Source organism: Sciurus carolinensis, chromosome X (genome assembly GCF_902686445.1).
Source record: "Sciurus carolinensis chromosome X, mSciCar1.2, whole genome shotgun sequence".
Taxonomy (NCBI): Eukaryota; Metazoa; Chordata; class Mammalia; order Rodentia; family Sciuridae; genus Sciurus; species Sciurus carolinensis.
The window spans coordinates 130,984,765-131,006,776 of record NC_062232.1 but is presented as its reverse complement, the minus strand read 5'-3'; the positions used below and the strand labels follow the sequence as shown (position 1 = coordinate 131,006,776).

The following is a 22,012-nucleotide window of genomic DNA, read 5'->3' as shown; positions in this document are numbered from 1 at the left end:
GAAACTATAAAACTCTTAGAAGAAAATATATGAATAAAATTTCGACCTGTGTTAAACAATGGTTTCTTAGCTATGACACCAAAAGCAGAAGCAACAGAAGAAAAAAAACCTGTGTAATTAATTTAATCACAATTAAAAATGTGTGTGTCTTAAAGGACACCAACAATAAAGTGAAAAAATAACCCTTTGAATAGGAGAAAATATCTGCAAATCATATGTCTGATCTACTACCCAAAATGTATAAAGGACTCTTACAAATAAATAATAAAAAACACATGACCCAACTGAAAAATATACGAAGTATTTATATAGACATTTCTCCAGAACTAATATACAAGGTGGTCAGTGAGCACATGAAAAGATGCTGAATACCACGGAAATGCAAATCTAAACTACAATAAGATATCACTTCATATCCACTAGAATGATTATGACCAAGAAGACATAACAAGTGTCAGTGAGGACATAGATAAATTGCAACACTCATAAATTTCTGGTGGAAATGTAAAATAATGAAGCCACTTTGGTAAACAGTTTGACCATTTCTCAAAAGTTCAAAATGGAGTTACCATGTGACCTACTAATTCCACTCTTAGAAATAAACCCAAGAGAAATGAAAACATAGGTTCACTCAAAGACTTGTATGCAAATGTTCATATCAGTACTGAACATCATTTAAATATTCACCAATTGACTGGGTTCAGTGGTGTACTCTATAATCCCAGACATTGGGGAGGCTGAGGTGGGAGGGTGGCAAGTTCAAGGCAGCCTCAGCAACTTTGTTATACCCTCAGCAATTTATCAAGAACCTTTCTCAAAATAAAAAGGGCTGGGGATGCAGTTCAGTGGTAAAGCACCCCTGGATTCAAAACTGAGTACCAAAACAAAAATGTTCACCAGTTGGTGAATGGATAAACAAAATGTGGTGTGTCCATATAATTGGAATATTATTCAGCAATTAAAAGAAATGAGCTATACTCTGATTTCTCTTCAGATTGTATAAATATTTTGCCTTTTAGTTAAATAAATGACTCACATTCTGCAATATGAATGAGACTCAAAAATATGGTTTGGCTTTCTCATACCATAGTGGCTTCAGGGTAGTGAGACTTCTTTCATGGTGGCTTGGGGCTCCAACTGTGTGTGTTCCAGTAAGCAAATCATAAGGTTTATCACGTTTTAGGACCATCATCAGAAGTAACACAGCACTTCATGACATAATCTATTAGTTGAAAGTAGCTGAAGTCCACCTGCCTATCATGAAGGAAAAGAAAATGTGATCCATATCTTGATGGGAGGAATGCGAATGAATTTGGGAGCCATGTTTCAAAGCTTACACAGAGATTGACAGCTTATTTCTCTAGTTCAACAAACATTGGTTGTAAATATGACCAAGACAAGATGAAAAGGAAAATCAAAATTAAAATTATAGATCAATAACATTATAAAAACAGGTTCAAAAAATCCTAAACAAAAATATGTAAACCTAACACAGTAATACACTATGACCAAATTGATTAATCCCAGGAGTAGTAAATTAGCTTAATCCAAGAAAATCAAATGTGGTAAGCCTCAATATTAGCACATAAAAGCATAAAAGGGTAAAGACCATCTGATAATTTTAATAGCTTCAGGAAAAAGCATTTGTCAAAATTCAACAGCCATTCATAAAATTAACAATAAATTTGTATTGTAAGGAAAGTATTGTCCTGGTAAACATCTGCAAAAAAAACCAGTAAATTTAATTCTTGGTAAAACTCAGAAATTCTTCTGTTTAAGATCAGGACAAGACACAGCTGACAGGTAACCCATCATTTAACATTATACTAGAAATCTCAGCCTTAGGAGAAAAAGAAAGACATTTTTAACATTTGAAAGGAATAGAAAAAGTGTTACTATGATAAGAAATAGGTGGTTTTTCACTATTTGACCCAGCTATCCCACTCCTTGGCCTATACCCAAAGGACTTAAAATCAGCATACTACAGAGATACAGCCACATCAATGTTCATTGCTGCTCAATTCACCATAGCCAGATTGTGGAACCAACCTAGATGCCCTTCAATTGATGAATGGATAAAGAAACTGTGGTATATATATACAATGGAATATTACTCTGCAATGAAGAATGATAAAATTATGGCATTTGCAGGCAAATGGATGAAATTGGAGAATAGCATGCTAAGTGAGATAAGCCAATCTCAAAAAACTAAAGGACGAATGATCTCGCTGATAAGCGGATGAGGACATATAATGGGGGGTGGGAGGGGTTAGCATTAGGATTAGGGTTAGGTTTAGGGTTAGGGATAAGGAGGGTGGTAAGAATGAAGGAAAGAAGGACTGTATAGAGGGAAAAGAGGGGTGGGAGGGGTGGGGGGGAAGGGAAAAAATAATGAATCAAACATCATTACTCTATGTAAGTGTATGATTACACAAATGTTATGCCTTGACTCCATGTACAAACAGAGAAACAACATGTATCCCATTTGTTTACAATAAAAAAAAAAGAAATAGGTGATTTTTTAACAACAAATCCCATCACTATGTACAAATATAATTCACCAATAAAAAATGTGGGAAAAAAAGAAATTGGTTTACCAAATGAATGGGCTTTTCATACAAGAGTGCAAGTGAAAGTAGATTTTTAACCTTCATATCACACACCTGCCGATCTAGAGGTGGGATAAACGTCCCCATGGATCTTCATCTCTGCTTCCTTCCTCTCCTTTAAATCTCTTTCAATCAGATGATACCACTTGCCACTCCTGCTTGATGCTATAATCAACTGTCCTCCTAGTCATGTTTCCCCATACAATGAACATTTTATCATCTGAATCACTGTTTCCCTCTCAGGAATCAGTGTCCTTATGCAATTCACATGACAAAGTGCAGGAAATATGTATTGAAACAATTGAAATCATTTTTAAATAGATGCAAAGGGGCCTTCAGTGAGAAATGTAAGTAGTCTAAGCAATTTCATGAAAAGAACAGTTTTAAATTTTATCTAGGATCAATTTCTATAATATGGATAAAGGCAGCTTTTGTTTTTCTGGAGACAGACCACAGTTTTCTTGTTGATCTTACTTCTCTTAGGGTATGATCTTATATCTCATTTATACTTTCAGATTATATTTAAGAACCAAGCAAGCCGGCCATATAATATCTACCCTCATGGAATCACTGATGTCAGTCCTTTATACTCAGGGAGATTGCCAAAAGGTAATAGCAAAAGTACCTGAAGTGACTCTTTGATAGCTTATGTAAGACACCCCTAAGGATTCCTAGAGTTGATGTGGTGTAACTTTAGGCTGCAACACTTAAGCGCCCTAAAATCTTAAAGCTGATTGTTCTGGCATGAAGGTCATATTTTTTCTGAGCTTAGTTTTTGGTTACATTCCACACTTTTGATATCTAGTGATATCTCTACTTTTAATTTCATTATTTGTTGCTTAAAGATTCATGATATATCTTTGTCATGGATTGCACCTTTTATCAATAAAATGTCCTTGGTTCTCTTTTATGATCCTTAAATTGAATTACTTTTAGTAATTTAGTATTGCCACATATGCTTCACTAGTTTATCTTTTCCCTAACATTATTTTTCATATTTTTGTTAAATTTGTGTTAGGTCATATCCATATAAAAAGCTTATGTATGGCTTTTATTAGTTTACCCAATAACCATCTATCAATTGGAGATTTTAACCTGGTCATGTTTGTGTTATATTGATATGCTTGTTTATAGTCTGGTAATTTTATATTTTAATTACAATTATTTTAACTTGTTACTCATTTTGGGGTATTTTGGGTATAAATATTTTCCTTTTAATGAATTGGATGCTATATGTATTCCTTCTAAACTTTAATTTTGATGATTTATTTTATCAAAATCATAGCTGCTTAAGTTTCAATTTATGGAAGGGCTGTAAGTTCCACTTCCTAGAGGCATTGATTTTTAATCATTTCTGTTTTAGATTTTTCGTGTTTTATCTCAAAATCTCTAAAACTTTGCTTATGGTGCTAATTTTTTTTAACTTCCCACATTATATATTTGCTTGTTTTGTTTAAATATCTATTCTAAAAATTTAAAATCCAAAAATGGCATTTGTATATTTAAAATAAGTTACTTTTTATAAATATGATTATTTCAGAACTGTGATTATTCTCTTATTTACAATTCCTGTGATTTTACTATTAAAAATCAAATAAGTTCTCTCCTCCTTATTCTCTACATCAACTGGATGTGATCAATCAACCTGGGATGCCACTCTCTTTAATGTCTTTGTTTTCCCCTTTGGCCCTTAGAGTATCTTTCTTCTTCATATATATATATATATATATATATATATATATATATATATATTGTGGTGTTGGGGGAGATGTGTGGGCACTGGGGACTGAACACAGGGGCACTCGACCACTGAGTCACATCCCCAGCCCTATTTTTATATTTTATTTAGAGACAGGGTCTCACTGAGTTGCTTAGCACCTAAGTTGCCGAGGCTGGTTTTGAACTTGAGATCCTCCTGCCTCAGCTTCCTGAGCTGCTGGGATTACAGGTGTGTGCCACTGCAGTTGGCTCTTTTTCATACATTTTTTAGCTAAATATTTAAAATATTTAAAAACGTTATTATTTCTATTTATTTGTGATAGGAGGCGGACTTTCTTGCTTCATCTCAAGCTTAACATGCTAACAAAAGTCTGCTCAACCCAGTTTTATTGATAAAAAATTTAGTAAATCTTATACTAGGGCCCATTTTAGTTTCCATTTACTGAGAAATTTCTTACATACGTACAGATTTGTAGAACCTTTGCAATAACAACATGAATACTATTTAAAGAAAAACTTTAGACAAACTTAAAATACGTATGGAACCAGTTTTAGGCCAAACCATTCAATTTAACATTACTAATATGTGTCTTGTTATATTCTAATTGAGTTATTTCTGGATTTGGGTGTGGGTAGGTGTAAAACATTTGAAGGATTTGCCAATTCTGCCAGGAGACATATTCAAGTATAAATGGACAGTAACTGTAGAAGATGGGCCAACTAAGTCAGATCCTCGATGCCTGACCCGATACTACTCTAGTTTCATTAATGTGGAGAGAGATCTAGCTTCTGGACTCATTGGGCCTCTCCTCATCTGCTACAAAGAATCTGTAGATCAAAGAGGAAACCAGGTGAGTTTTATCCTTTCCAAGTTCTGGGTTTGAAACTGAAAAATGGAATAAGATACATATGAACTTCCAGATATTTCCTATACTCTCTGTGTATGCCCTCCTATATCCTGCAGAAAATATAGTAGTCTGCTGTATAGTTCAATAAAAGAAATAAGCTGGGTTTCACTTGGTGTCGAGTCTTGTCACAGGTCTAGCATGGGCAAGAGAAACTCCAGGCAATCTGAAACAATCTCTCAGTGATTGCCAGTTCCTGGGAGAGAGGTTTCCATGTCTGACAGCTCACCAAGCCTGGTTTTATTTGCTGGCCATGGATGACTTCCCACAACTTAGTTTTTACTGCATTTGAATTTGGTATAATAAACTTGCCAGTTAGATGTACCCTCAATTCTTAAATTTAGTATGTGTATAGCATCTAGCACAGTGCTTGGCACTTAGTAGGAGACCAATAAATATTTATTGAGAAATATATAGGGAAATATATAAAATATTTCAGAATATGGTTAGCATTTTTCTTGATTATAGATTTTCTGCTACCTTTTTTAGTTTACCTTGTTTTTTATTTGTTCTTTTTAGATATATACATGATGGTAGAGTGTATTTGACATATTATCCATACATGGAGTATAACTGATTCTATTTAGGATCCCATTCTTGTGGTTGTACATGATGTGGAGTTTCACTGGTGGTATATTCATATGAATGTAGGAAAGTTATGTCCAATGCATTCTATTGTCTTTCCTATTCCCATTCCTTTCCCCTTCCTTCCCTTCATTCCCCTTTGTCTAATCCAGTGAACTTCTATTCTTCCCCACCCCCTTATTGTGTGTTAGCATTCACATATCAGAGAGAACATTCAGCCTTTGTTTTGCGGGGACTGGCTTATTTCACTTAGCATGATATTCTCCTCCAAATCCATCCATTTACTAATAAAAGTCATCAAGTCATTCTTCTTTATGGCTGAGTAGTAGTCCATTGTGTATATATACCACATTTTCTTCTAGATTGTATAGAAATAAAAAGAATGATTACAATTTTAAAATTGCATTGTGAAACAAAGCATGGATTTTTATAAGATTTTGTCTTTTATCTGGTATTTACATTTTCTTTTTAAAAAATTTTATCAGTACATTATAGTTATACATAATATTTGGGTTCATTTTGACATAATTATATTAGTAAGGAAGATAATGTGTTCCAATTCAGTACTAGTTTTTGAAAGAGCACTGAAATATACCTCTGTGTTCTCCAATTTCCTTCCTGAGCATTTTTGTTTCTATAACTATAGGTTATGCAAAATGAAATTTATGTATATTAGTGAGATTTATACATTAAATCTCAGAAGACTCGTGTTAATCAGTTTTTTGTTGCTGTGACAAAACACCCGAAAAATCAACTTAAAGGAAGGAAAGATTTTTTTTTGGCTAATTATTTCAAAGGTTACAGTCCGTAAGTCACTTGGCCCCATTGCTATAGGCACATGGTGAGGGAAAATGTCATGGTGGGGAGGTTGTAGCAGAGTAAAAGCTGCTCGCTTCACGGCAGTGAAGAAACAGAGAGGAGGGTAACCTATTTCTTGCAAGTAGTCTCTGCCTATTACCACTTTCACCACCTCTCATAATCCATTGACATTATTAAACATCAAATGGATTAACTCATTGATGGGGTCAAAACCTTCATGATCCAGTCACTTCCCAAAAGCTCTACCTCTGAACCTGACTGCATTGGGGACCAAACCTTCAACACATGAGCCTTTTGGGGACATTCCAGATCCAAATTATAACAAGACTCAATTAGCAAGTGACTAACTCATAAATTTGGTTCACTATACAAACTGTTGTTCTGAAAAATTGATTTGTTTAAAAACAGAAAACTTAGGTAATAGTGTTGATCATTGTTTTTGTACTTCTCCTTATTTTGTCTGTTTTTCTATTTTTGTTTTTTTAAAGATTGGTAGCCTTGTTTTAAAAAGGTAGTTGCCAAATGGGTATTTAAAGAATTAAACCTGTAATCAGAACATGGAGAGAATGACACTACAGACTGTACCAAAAAATCAGCCAGCATATGGCCTTGGGGCCAGAAGAAACTCAATTTAGTGGATCCAGTCACCCTCTTGCCTAAACATACATTCACTGCTTGTAACACCCATCCCCATTCCCAGGTCCTGATATATGCCGTAACAGAAATCCTAAGAGGAAATGCGACTGAACCAAAAGCTTAGATATATCACGTATACGTCATTGCTTCCATCATAGACTGCTAGTTCTTGCCTCACAATATCAGCAGCATTTCTTTCTCTCTTTCAATACATGTAATTAATAGATGATGTCAGACAAAAGAAACGTCATCCTGTTTTCTGTATTTGATGAGAACCAAAGCTGGTACCTCCCAGAAAATATGCAACGCTTTCTCCCAAATGCAGCGGGAGTACAGCTCCATGATCCAGAATTCCAAGCCTCCAACATCATGCACAGTGAGTAAAGCATCACTTCAGTCCAGTGGGATAAAAGGAAATTGATGTCACCGAACTGATGTCCAGATAATGAATGCATTTAAATACCATGTAAGAGGCATATTTTTTTAAAATTATGTAATCATATAATACATATTTAAAAAACCCAGTCGCCATTTTTCCTTTCAATGTTTACTTGGTTGTCCTCTCCCATTTAGTTTTATTTTATCTCCTTCTATATAACTCCTTTCCATTAACCCTTCCATACCCAGATCACTGATTTGAAAAAATTTTCTCCATAATAATACTATCATATACTATATCATTATATTCATTTTCTAGGACTGCCAGAATGAAGTATTACCGAGATGTATTGTCTTACACTTCTGGAGGTTGAAAGTCCGACATAGAGGTGTTGGCAGGCTTGGTTTTGTCTTTAGTCTTTCTCCTTTCCTTGTAGATGCCATCTTCTCTCTGTATCATCATGTGATCTTCCCTCTCTACCTGCATGTATCCTAATCTCTTTATATAAGGTGATTAGGGCTCACTCTAATGACCTTACTTTAACTAATTGCCTCTTTAAAGACCCATTTCCAAATATGGTCATATTCTGAGGTACTGGCTTTAGGACTAAACATCTGAATTGGGAAGGGACACAACTCATCCTGTCACATATATACATATGTGTGTTGTTTATATATACACACAAATTGAATAGTCAAAAGCATGATAAAATTTCAATCTCTCTATCATACAGGAAAAGGGAATATAGAATACCGAAGAGATAGTACTTTATACCTAGCAGACTTGCAAAATTATAAGACCATTATTACTAGTGGTCATATGGGTAAACAGGTATTCTCATACAGTGCTAGTAGATCACTGATACACTCTTTTTGAAATAAATCTGGTTGCATTCATTAAAATTAAAAATATATGCCTTTTGAAGTTCCAATTCTGATTAAGATGGAATAAGCACATGTCACTGTATCTATTTCACTGAATGCAACTAAAAATCCTGGACAAAATGGATGGGGACATTGTCTAAGAACCCTGAAATTTTATACAGTGGATTATATTCTCCTTGCAGTATGTGACTTCTATCATCTAGTTCTATGCCTCTTGTCTCTGAGTTTTATCCATTTTATTTTCGAGTTGAACCCCATATGTTGAAGCCCTAACCCTGGTGCTTCAGAATGTGACTGAATTTCGAGATAATATGTTTAAAGTTTATTAAGTTAAAATGAGATTGTTAGAGTGGGCCATAATCCAACCTGACTGGCATCCTTGTAAGAAGAGGAGATTTGGACAGACAGATATACCAGGAATGTACATGCACAGAAGGAAGACCCTGAGAAGACACAATTCAAAATAATAAATCCAGAGTACTTCTAAACCTCTCATTCCCCATTGTTTTGCAGGTATCAATGGCTATGTTTTTGATAGTTTGCAGTTATCGGTTTGTTTGCATGAGGTGGCATACTGGTACATTCTAAGTGTTGGAGCACAGACCAACTTCTTATCTGTCTTCTTCTCTGGATATACCTTCAAACACAAAATGGTCTATGAAGACACACTTACTCTATTCCCATTCTCAGGAGAAACTGTCTTCATGTCTATGGAAAACCCAGGTTAGTTATTTATATAACAACAGCTGGAATTGCTTCACTTGCCAAGCTCAGGCATAAAAGCAACCTTCTCTTGAGAACTGCCAAGAGGTTACATGAGAACTTCCTTAATCTTCACTAGGACATACCCTTAGTGAGCTGAGGACATTCCACTAAGCCTCACCTCCTAAAGGTTCAACTGTCTTCCAATGCTATGACTTCCTAAGCTTCTAACACATGTACTTTTGGGAGAAAACTGCTTCCAAACCATAGCACATTGTGTTATGTGATTTGAATATATAGCATGAAAAGATAGATACCATTAGCCTCATTTGCAAATTTGAAAACAGAAGCTCAGAGAACTTAAGTGCCTTGCTCAAAGTTACACAACTGGTAAATAGTAGAGCTAGGAGTTGAATGCAAGAAGTCTGACTCTAGAAACTTTGGTTATATGGAAATAATATTTAACCTATATAAAACCCTTCCTTAAATCACTATCAGCATCAGAGAGTTTTGTGTGACTATTTTAACACTCTTCATTATTGTGTGTATTAATCACATATATCCATTTTATTACATTTTTAATTACAGCCCTTTTGTGGTCACAAACAAGCATGGCACAACAGCAGCAATGCAAAAACCACATTTATCAGCATCATTGGAATGTTACATGTGTCAAGAACTTAACCCAATGACTTGTGATATACTGGTCTTGACCAATGTTTTTTCATTTATCTAAAAATGGGAGAGAACCTCTTAACACAGAACTGACTTCAAGCCTGGATTATGAGTAACCAGTGTCTTATTTTTTCTCATCTCCAGGTCTGTGGGTTCTGGGATGCCACAACTCAGACTTTCGGAACAGAGGCATGACGGCCTTACTGAAGGTTTCTAGTTGTGACAGGAAGACTGGTGATTATTATGAGGACATATATGAAGATTTTCCAACATATCTGATTAGTGAAAACAATGTTATTGAACCCAGAAGCTTCTCCCAGAATTCAAGGCACCCAAACCCTAGGAAGCAATTCAAAGTTACCTCAATCCCAGAAAATGACATAAAGAAGATTAACCCTCAGTTTGAAGAGAGAACAGGGACCATCAAAGTACAAAATGTCTCCAATGATTTTTTGATGCTCTTGAGACAAAGTCCTGCTTCACGTGGGTTATCCTTATCTGATCTTCAAAAATCCATGTATGAGGCTATTCCTGATGATCATTCACCTGGAGCAACAGACAGTAATGAAGGCCCATCTGAAATGGTGCACCTCAGGCCCGAGCTCCACCATGGTGAGGACACAGTATCTACTCCTGAGTCAGGCCTCCAATTAGGATCAGATGAGAATTTGGGAACAACTACAGCAGTAAGTTTGAAGAAATTCAATTTAAAAGTTTCTGGTTCACCAAAGAATCTAATGATTCCACCAACAATTCTATCAGAAAACTTGGCAGCTGGTCCTGAAAAGACAAGTTCCTTAGGAACCCCAAATATGCCAGTTAACTTTAGTAGTCAGTTAAGCACCACTTTACTTGGCACAAGTTCATCTCCCCTTATTGGTTCTGGTATACCTCTGAGCTTGAGAGAAAGAAATGATTCCAAGTTGTTGGAAGCAGCTTTAATGAATAGTCAAGAAAATTCACTGGGAAAAAATGTATCATCAATGAAGAGTAATGGATTAATTAAAGAGAAAAGCACTCATAGAACTTCTTTGTTGACCAAAGATAATGCTTTATTTAAATTTAATATTTCTTTGATAAAAACAAACAAGATATCTAATAATTCAACATCTAATGGAAAAACTTACACCGACAGCCCAACATCATTAATTGAGAATAGTACATCTGTCTGGCAAGACACTGTATTAGAAAACAATACTGGGTTTGAAGAAATGACATCTTTGATACAAGATAAAATGCTAATGGACAAAAATATTCCAGATTTGAGGATAAATTATGTGTCAAATAAAACTGCTTCATTAAATAATATGGAAATAGGTCACCAAAAAAGTGGAGGTTCTGTGCCACCAGATTCCGAAAAGCCACAAGTGTCATTCTTTAGGATGCTGTTCTTGCCAGAATCAGCAAATTGGCAGCAAAAAATCCATGGAAAGAACTTCCTGAACTCTGGGCAATGGCCTAGACTGAAGCAATTAATATCCTTAGCATCAGGAAAGTCTGTAAAAGATCACAATTTCATGCCAGAGAAGAATAAACTAGTAACAGAAGAAAATGAATTTACAAAGGACAAAGAAATCAAAGAAATGATTTTTCCAAGCAACAGGAGCATATTTCTTACTAGCTTGATTAATGTACAAGAAAATGATACAAACAATCAAGAAAAAAAAATTCAGGAAGATATAGAAAAGAAGGAAGCATTAATTCAAGAGAATATAGTTTTGCCTCAGGGGTATACACTGATTGGCACTAAGAATTTCCTAAAGAACTTTTTCTTACTGAGTACTAGGCAGAATGCAAGTTTAGATGAGGGAACATATGACACCAAGTCATTAAATGATTCAAGGAATAGAGTAGATATTCATATGGCCCATTTATCAAAAAGAGGGGAGGAAGAGGAAACAAACTTGGAAGGCTTGGGGAATCAAACCAAGCAAATGATGGAGAAATATCTAGCCACTACGAGGATGTCTCTTAATCCAAGTCAGAAGAATGTTATTGCTCAACATGGTAAGCGAGTCTTGAAGCAATTCATCCTCCCACTAGAAGAAATAAAGCTTAAAAATGGACTGATTGCAAATGACAGCTCAGACCAGTCATCTAAAAACATGAAATATTTGACTCAGAGTATCCTCACACAGGTAGACGATAGTGAAAAGCAGGAGAAAGCCACTATTCAGTCTCCCTTATCCAATTTTCCTGTGAAGAGTCATGATGTCACTCAGATGAATAGTTCTACATTGCCCATTGCAAAGATATCAACATTTCCATCAATTAGACCTACAGATCTGACCAGGATCCCATCTCAAGAAAATTCTTCTCATTTTCTAGCCTACAATTATTTCTTTAGGACAAAAAGTTCTAGCATCCAAGAAAGCAGTCATTTATTACAAGGAGCAAAAAGAAATAACCTTTCCTTATCCATCCCACCTTTGGAGATGATCGGAGATCAAGGAAAGGTTGGTTTCATGACAAGTGCCACAAACTCAGTCACATATAAGTATAATGAGAGTGATGTTCTCTTGAAACCAGTCCTGTCCGAAGTATCTGGCAAAGTTGAATTGCTTCTTAAAATTCCCACTTCTCAGAAAGATCTTTTAACTAGAGAAACTAGTTATGATTTTCCTGGCCAGGATCTCATGGAAAATATTCTTCTTCAGAAAACACTAGAACCTAACAAATGGAATAAAACAAATAGACCTGGAGAAGTACCCTTTGTTACAGTGACAACGGAAAGCTCTGAAAAGACTCCATCCAAGCTTCTGGGTCCTACTCTTCAATTAGATCAAGAAGACATTGACTATGGTGATACCATCTCAACTGAAACAAAGAGGGAAGATTTTGACATTTATGGTGAGGATGAAAACCAGGGCCCCCGCAGCTTTCAAAAGAAAACACGACATTATTTTATTGCTGCAGTGGAACGACTCTGGGACTATGGAATGAGTAGATCTCATGTTCTAAGAAACAGGTATGAATCTATCTATTTTCCTGCTGTTGTGACCTTTGACTTTACCAGCTGCTGAAATGGTAAGAAAGGCACCCCCAATTTGTAGCAGAGAAAGATTGCTTTACAGAGGAACTCTGAGAACCAGGTGGCAAACAATCTAGATGAAGCTGAGGAATGAGAGTAGATGATGGCAAATCAAGATGTTGTAAAATTCTTACTCCAAAGAGGGGTTTACAAGAGGAGTAGAGGAGTCAGGGAAAAGAAGCAGCAATGGGGACAAAAGTCAACTTCATTGCTCAACCCCATGAGCTGCAGAAGAAATCTTATTCTTATGAAAGAGCCCTGAGAGGGGAAGGAGGAAGAAGTGAAGCATGTAGTGAAGAGGTTGAAGGTGTAGGAAGGATTGTTTTCTAAGGTATGGGGGATCCAGAGTGCAAAATGGGGTAACCTGAGTTTTAGGGGAGTGGAAGGAGGCTGATCAAGGGAGAGAAAGCACAGACAAATTTGGAAGACAAACATGAGGTCAGTCAGTCAAGAAGTGTTATATGATATGTGTACTTTTGTAGACTTTGGAGTGCAGCATAGTAGAAGCTTACATTCTCTTGGGGAGAGCAAGAGATAATAAATTAGTAGACAATAAGAGAATTTCAATGGTGCTATTCAGAAAACAGAATAGAATAATATGGTGAAGAGTGAATGGGAGTACTTTTCCTGTGGTGGTCAGAGAAAGTCTCTTTGAGGAGTTGAGCCCTAAATGATAAGAGGCTAACTAATGGAGCTGTGAGAGAAGATATCCTTATCAGGAGCAGAATATGCAAAATCCCTGAGAATGGGACAATTTTCGTATGCTTGACGAACAAAATGGGGTGAACACGACTTGAGAATTCAAGGTATGGTGTTTGGGGAGAAGACAAGGTGGTAGAGGCAACATTAGTCAGATAATAGGTCCTTGAGGAAAAGTAGATCCCCTTGATTTCTATCTCAAGTGAGCCTTCACTGCTGCACAGCAGCCCTAGAATATTTCTCTAGTCCATTGACTTTCCAACTCTTCTTGATCTATGTTACATTTCTGCTTTTTCATTAAATCTTCAACACTCTTGCCTTGAACACATTTATTGACATCTGTACCCACATGCTCTGTCTCACACTCATGACAATAAATGGACCATCTGTGCACTTAAATAAGGCCAACACCACCAGTTTTTCACTTGGCCTCATTTCTTCCCCCCTTATAAAAATTGCTCCAGAAATTTCTCTTTTCTCTCTTATGTCATCAATTTCTTCCTCTCCACTGGATTAATATTATAAACATCAATCATGTTATTATTTATGACCATTCCTTTGTTTTAGTTACTCAGATCTCAAATTTCAAAGTTATCCCTAACTCCTCTTTTTCTACCCACATCTAATCCATTGCAGGATCTTGTAGGCTAAAATAACCAGAATTGAATTATGAACTGAATATAGGATAAGATGAAAATGTTACCAAAATGGAAAGATGGAGATGATTGGGGGTGGGGAGAGCAGGTTACAAAGCAAAATGTCACTCCAGATGCCATAACGTGATGCTTTATTTTTAAAAGGGTAATTCACCTATGTTTTCAAATTCTTTAGCACTACATATGCACCAGTTCTGTAATAATAAAACACTATTGAAATAATAAAATCAGAGGCTGACCTAGGATGAGGAGGTGGTTCCCTCAAGAGGAACTCAGTTTCCCAAGACCTGCAAGCCTATTAACCTAGTCACTATACTACCTCCATCCTTCCCTGAGCTTCCTACTACCAGCTTGTCCAACACAGAGAGGGAATGGGAACTTCAGTCTTTATGTGGTGGTAGCTCTGTGGGGTCTGTTTTCTGTCTGTTCCTTTGATGTCTTTTTTTCTTTGTGTTGGGGTCACATCTTGTTGCCCAGGTTGCTCTCAAACTTCTGGGCTCAAGTGATCCTCCTGCCTCAGCCTCCCAAGTTGTTGGGACTACAGTTGAAAGCCACCAGGCTTAGGGAACAAAAGAGAGACCCTGGACTCTTGCCTGGCAAAAGCAGAGCAGGTAGAGGGAGGACAAATTATTAAATGGCCTTAAGAAAAGAATGAAGAAGGAGAGGCCTTGTCCATCAGATATTCCTTTCTGTATTAATAAGCCTACCATAAATGTAAATGGAAATATACAGATTGAATTGCAGTCATTGAAAGTGAAAAATGATCTGAATGAACTGACCTTTTGCTTCACAGTGGCAACAGAGGGCTTGCTTATTAGAAAGAATCAATAACAAGAAATTCAGCTTCAGCAGGCACTCAAAGCAAAGCCCTGGTGGGTACATTATTTGCTCCTGCAGAAGAACATTGGTTTGGGGTGTCATGAAATGTCAGATAAGCTCTGGGGAAGGAAGGGAAGAGGGCCCAGAGCCATGTACAGTCACAGAGGACAATGCACTGAATAAGATCCCTGGGTGTTAGCCTGGCCGCCCAAAAGTGTGGGAAATGAATGTTAAAGGGTGAATCAACAGGCACTTTTCCTGAGGTAATAGGCTCTGAGTTAGAACCATCTTGCCTGCATTAAAACCAAAGTTAGCATAAAGAAGGAAATAACAAATATCAGACCAGAAACAACTGAAATGGAGATTAGAACAATAAAAACTAAGAATTTTTTTTATTATATACAAATGGGATACATGTTGTTTCTCTATTTGTACATGGAGTCAAGGCATACCATTTGTGTAATCATAAATTTACATAGGGTAATGTTGTTTGATTCATTCTGTTATTTTTCCCTTCCCCCCAGCCCTCCCACCCCTCTTTTCCCTCTATACAGTCCTTCCTTCCTCCATTCTTGCCACCTTCCCTAACCCTAACCCTAAACCTAACCCTAATCCTAACACTAACCCCTCCCACCCCCCATAATATGTCCTCATCCGCTTATCAGCGAGAACATTCGTCCTTTAGTTTTTTGAGATTGGCTTATCTCACTTAGCATGCTATTCTCCAATTTCATCCATTTGCCTGCAAATGCCATAATTTTATCATTCTTTATAGTTGAGTAATATTCCATTGTATATATATGCCCCAGTTTCTTTATCCATTCATCAATTGAAGGACATCTAGGTTGGTTCCACAATCTGGCTATTGTGAATTGAGCAGCTATGAACATTGATGTGGCTGTATCTCTGTAGTATGCTGATTTTAAGTCCTTTGGGTATAGGCCAAGGAGTGGGATAGCTGGGTCAAATGGTGGGTCCATTCCAAGTTTTCTAAGGAATCTCCACACTGCTTTCCAGAGTGGCTGCACTAATTTGCAACCCCACCAGCAATGTATAGGTGTACCTTTTTCCCCACATCCTCACCAGCACCTATTTTTGCTTGTGTTCTTGATAATCGCCATTCTAATTGGGGTGAGATGGAATCTTAGGGTAGTTTTGATTTGCATTTCTCTTATTACTAGAGATGTTGAACATTTTTTCATATATCTGTTGATTGTACATCTTCTTCTGTGAAGTGTCTGTTCATTTCCTTAGCCCATTTGTTAATTGGGTTATTTGTATTCTTGGTGTAGAGTTTTTTGAGTTCTTTACATATTCTGAAAATTAGCGCTCTATCTGAAGTATGAGTGGCAAAGATTTTGTCCCACTCTGTAGGCTCTTTCTTCACATTTCTGATAGTTCCTTTGCTGAGAGAAAGCTTTTTAGTTTGACTCTATCCCAGTTCTTGATTCTTGCTTTTATTTCTTGTGCTATGGGAGTCCTGTTAAGGAAGTCTGATCCTAAGCCAACAAGTTGAAGATTTGGACCTACTTTTTCTTCTATAAGATGCAGGGTCAAAAAAAAAAAAAAGATGCAGGGTCTCTGGTCTGATTCCGAGGTCCTTGATCCATTTTGAGTTGAGTTTTGTGTAGGGTGAGAGATAGGGGTTTAATTTCATTCTGTTGCATATGGTTTTCCAGTTTTCCCAGCACCATTTGTTGAAGAGGCTGTCTTTTCTCCATTGCATATTTTTGGCCCCTTTGTCTAGTATGAGAAAACTGTATTTATTTGGGTTTGTGTCCATGTCCTCTATTCTGTACCATTGATCTACCTGTCTATTTTGGTACCAATACCATGCCATTTTTGTTACTATTGCTTTGTAGTATAGTTGAAGTTCTGGTATTGCAATACCCCCTGCTTCACTCTTTCTACTGAGGATTGCTTTAGATATTCTGGGTTTCTTATTCTTCCAGATGAATTTCATAATTGCTTGGTCTATTTCTGTAAGGTACGTCATTGGGATTTTAATTGGAATTGCATTGAATCTGTATAGCACTTTTGGTAGTATGGCCATTTTGACAATATTAATTCTGCTTATCCAAGAACATGGGAGGGAGATCTTTCCATCTTCTAAGGTTTTCTTTAATTTCTTTAGTGTTCTGTAGTTCTCATCGTAGAGGTCTTTCACCTCTTTTGTGAAATTGATTCCCAAGTATTTTATTTTTTTCAAGGCTATTGTGAATGGGGTAGTTTTCCTAACTTCTCTTTCTGAAGATTCATCACTTATGTATAAAAATGCATTGGATTTATGAGCATTGATCTTGTAACCTGCTACTTTACTGAATTCATTTATGAGTTCTAAAAGTTTTCTGGTGGAATTTCTGGGTTCCTCTAAATATATAATCATGTCATCAGCGAACAGGGATAGTTTGAGTTCTTCTTTTCCTATTCGCATCCCTTTAATTTCTTTGGTTTGTCTAATTGCTCTGACTAGAGTTTCAAGGATGATGTTGAATAGAAGTGGTGAAAGAGGGCATCCCTGCCTTGTTCCAGTTTTTAGGGGGAATGCTTTCAGTTTTTCACCATTTATAATGATATTGGCCATGGGCTTAGCGTAGAGTGCCTTTACAATGTTAAGGAATGTTCCCACTATCCCTATTTTTTCTAGTGTTTTGAGCATGTATTTTATCAAATGCTTTTTCTGCATCTATTGAAATAATCATATGATTCTTAACTTTAAGTCTGTTGATATGGTGAATGACATTTATTGATTTCCGGATGTTGAACCAACTTTGCATCCCTGGGATAAAACCCACTTGATCCTGGTGCACTATCTTTTTAATATATTTTTGCATGCGATTTGCTAAAATTTTGTTGAGAATTTTTGCGTCGATGTTCATTAAGGATATTGGTCTGAAATTTTCTTTCCTCGATGTGTCTCTGTCTGGTTTAGGAATCAGGGTAATATTGGCTTCATAGAATGAGTTTGGGAGAGTTCCCTCCTCTTCTATTTTATGGAATACTTTGAGAAGTATTGGAATGAGCTCTTCTTTAAAGGTTTTGTAGAACTCGTCTGAGAACTCATCTGGTCCTGGACTTTTCTTTGTTGGTAAGTTTTTGATGACCTCTTCTATTTCATTACTTGAAATTGATTTATTTAAGTTGTGTATGTCCTCCTGGTTCAGTTTAGGTAACTCATATGTCTCTAGAAACCTGTTGATGTCTTCGAGGTTTTCTGTTTTGTTGGAGTATAGATTTTCAAAATAGCTTCTAATTATGTTTTGTATTTCACTCGTGTCTGTAGTGATATTTCCTTGTTCATTCTGAATTTTAGTAATTTGAGTTTTTTCTCTCTTTCGCTTTATTAGTGTGGCTAAGGGTCTATCAATTTTGTTTATTTTTTCAAAGAACCAACTATTTATTTTGTTAATTTTTCTGATTGTTTCTTTTGTTTCAATTTCATTGATTTCAGCTCTGATTTTAACTATTTCCTGTCTTCTACTACTTTTGGTGTTGGTCTGCTCTTATTTTTCTAGGGCTTTGAGCTGTAGTGTTAAGTCGTTTATTTGTTGATTTTTACTTCTTTTTTTTTTTTTGCGGTGCTGGGGATTGAACCCAGGGCCTTGTGCTTGCGAGGCAGGCACTCTACCAACTGAGCTATCTCCCCAGCCCGATTTTTACTTCTTTTGTTGAATGCGCTCCATGAAATAAATCTTCCTCTAAGTACTGCTTTCATAGTGTCCCAGAGATTTTGATATGATGTCTTTGTTCTCATTTACTTCTAAGAATTTTTTTATTTCCCTCCTGATGTCTTCTGTTATCCATTCATCATATAATAATGTATTATTTAATCTCCAGGTATTGGAGAAGTTTCTGATTTTTATTCTGTCATTTATTTCTAACTTCAATCCATTATGATCTGATAGAGTACAAGGTAGTGTCTCTAACTTCTTGTATTTGCTAACAGTAGCTTTGTGGCATAAAATATGGTCTATTTTAGAGAAGGATCCATGTGCTGCTGAGAAGAAAGTATATTCGTTCTTTGTTGGATGGTATATTCTATATATGTTCGTTAAGTCTAAATTGTTGATTGTGTTATTGAGATCTATGGTTTCTTTATTTAATTTTTGTTTGGAAGATCTATCCAGTGGTGAGAGAGGCGTGTTAAAATCGCCTAGTATTATTGTGTTGTGGTCTATTTGATTTCTGGAATTGAGAAGGATTTGTTTGATGTACATGGATGAGCCAATGTTCGGGGCATAGATATTTATGATTGTTATGTCTTGCTGATTTATGCTTCCCTTAAGCAGCATGTAATGTCCTTCTTTTTCTCTTCTGACTAGTTTTGGCTTGAAGTCCACATTATCTGAAATGAGGATGGATACTCAAGTTTTTTTGCTGTGTCCGTGTGCATGGTATGTTTTTTCCCATCCTTTCACCTTTAGTCTATGGATATCTCTTTCTGTGAGATGAGTCTCTTGCAGGCAGCATATTGTTGGATTTTTCTTTTTAATCCAATCTGCCAGTCTATGTCTTTTGATTGATGAGTTCAAGCCATTAACATTCAGGGTTATTATTGTGATATGATTTGTATTCCCAGTCATTTGACTCATTTTTGTTTTTTGACATGATTTGGTTTCTCCTTTATTTGGCTATTCTTTTAGGCTAGTTCCTCCCGTTGCTGATTTGCATCGTTGTTTTTCATCTCCTCCTCATGGAATATTTTGCTGAGAATGTTCTGTAATGCCGGCTTTCTTTTTGTAAATTCCTTTAGCTTTTGTTTATCATGGAAGGATCTTACTTTGTCGTCAAATCTGAAAGTAAGTTTTGCTGGGTATAAGATTCTTGGTTGGCATTCATTTTCTTTCAGGGCTTGGTAAATGTCATTCCAGGCCCTTCTAGTTTTTCGGGTCTAGATTGAAAAATCTGCTGATATTCTTATTGGTTTCCCTCTGAATGTAATTTGATTCTTTTCTTTTGCAGCCTTTAAAATTCTGTCTTTATTTTGTATGTTAGGTATTTTCATAATAATGTGCCTTGGTGTGAGTCTGTTGTAATTTTGTATATTTGGAGTCCTATAAGCCTCTTGTACCTGTTTTTCCATTTCATTCTTCAGATCTGGGAAATTTTCTGATATTATTTCATTGAATAGATTGTTCATTCCTTTGGTTTGTTTCTGTAAGCCTTCCTCAATCCCAATAATTCTTAAATTTGGCCTTTTCATGATATCCCACAATTCTTGTAGATTCAGTTCATGATTTCTTACCATTTTCTCTGTTTGTTCAACTTTGTTTTCAAGGTTAAATATTTTGTCTTCAATGTCTGAGGTTCTGTCTTCCAGGTGTTCTATCCTATTGGTTTTGCTTTCTATGGAGTTTTTAACTTGGTTTATTGTTTCCTTCATTTCAAGGATTTCTGTTTTTTTTTTTTTTCAGTATCTCTAACTCTTTATTGAAATGATCTCTTGCTTCCCATATTTGCTCTTTTAACTGTTGATTGGTGTGATCATTTAATGCCTGTATTTGCTCTTTCATCTCTTCCTTTAGTGCCTGCATTTGCTCTCTCATCTCATCGTTTGCTTCCCTGATTGTTTTAATTATGTACATTCTGAACTCCCTTTCTGACATTTCTTCTGCTGTGCTGTCATTGGGTTTTATTGATATAATATCTAGGTTTGTTTGGGACATTTTCTTCCCTTGTTTTCTCATATTGGTCAGATATCAGTGGGACTCTGAGATATTGCAGATTTCCTCTATTGGCTTCTAGTGTCCCTATAGATTTCCAGTATATCACCTCCCAGCCTTCAGTAGCCTGGAGTCTTGGAGGAACTTGATAATGCAGTGCTTCTGAAGAAAGCTGCCCCTAGCCCCCTACTGGTTCCAGGGCTGGGGGCCGGTTCTGCGTGGAAATCCTCTCACTGGGCGGGCCTGCTCCTAGAAGCTGGCTATAGACCGGGCCTGCCCCCTCCTGAGGGAGTCAGGCTGCTCAGGGAAAGCCTCTCCCTGACCTGCTTTGGTTCCAGAAGCCGCCTGCGGTCTGGGACCCGCTGCTGGGTTCAGGGCTTGGGGTTGGCTCTGTGCGGAAAAGCTCTCACTGGGCGGCCTGCTCCGAGAAGCTGGCTGTGGATCAAGCCTGCTGCCGGAGAGAGCAGGGCTGCTTGGGGAAGACTCTCAGTGCCCTGCCCTGCTCCAAGAAGCTGCCCCTGTCCGGGCCTGCTGCCCGGCCGAGCTTCACCCAGTGGGAAAGACTCACCATGTGGCTCTATGTTGGTCCGAGTCTCTCAGTGCCTCCCCTTCTTGAATCCTGAGTTCTGGAGCGACAGGAGATGCAGTCACCCTCTAGTCCGCCATCTTGGATCTCCAAAGACTAAGAATTTTTGATGAGCTAAACAAAATTTATAGAGGTAGAAAATGGAGTAGTGATATGTAGATGCATTGAAATAATTTTCAACCTAGAATTGTATACCCATCAAAATATGAATGAAGGTGAAAAAAGGACATTTTCAGACAACAAGAAACAAACTTCCCTGATACCAAAGATTCATTAAAAATAGTGTGATGTTATACTTACTCTAAAAGTGGTTGCAACAGAAGATGTGAGAAGCAAAAAGGAGTAAAGAACAAAGACAGGGTAACTGTGGATAAACATAAATAAGCATTATTTGTATAAACAATGGTAATTTTTTAAAATTAATATATATATGTATAGGATTACTTTTTCACAACATGTCTTCTACAACACAGATATCATAAAATCACTGCAAAATGTAAGCCAAAATTGGGAAAGGAGAAGATTCATGTCAACATCATTGTCATTGGACTTAAAGATTTGAGAAAGTCTACCACTACTGACCATCTAATCTACAAATGTGGAGTAATAAACAAAGAATCATCAAAAAAACTAAGAAGGGGATTG

The 22,012-nt window shown here is 36.7% G+C and overlaps 1 protein-coding gene across 3 annotated transcripts in view; it reads left to right on the top strand.

Moving 5' to 3' along the window:
* The window catches only part of F8 (coagulation factor VIII), a 103,748-nt gene that overhangs the window by 34,550 nt on the left and 47,186 nt on the right, over positions 1–22,012 (top strand). For all 3 annotated transcript variants that reach the window (XR_007106340.1, XM_047535389.1, XM_047535390.1), the window contains exons 10-14: positions 3,125–3,218; positions 4,965–5,179; positions 7,499–7,649; positions 9,050–9,259; positions 10,058–12,881. Coding sequence is in view for 2 of the 3 variants with exons in the window: in XM_047535389.1 (XP_047391345.1) it covers positions 3,125–3,218; positions 4,965–5,179; positions 7,499–7,649; positions 9,050–9,259; positions 10,058–12,881 (3,494 nt within the window). In the remaining variant the exon portion in view is untranslated. The remainder of the gene's footprint in view (positions 1–3,124; positions 3,219–4,964; positions 5,180–7,498; positions 7,650–9,049; positions 9,260–10,057; positions 12,882–22,012) is intronic.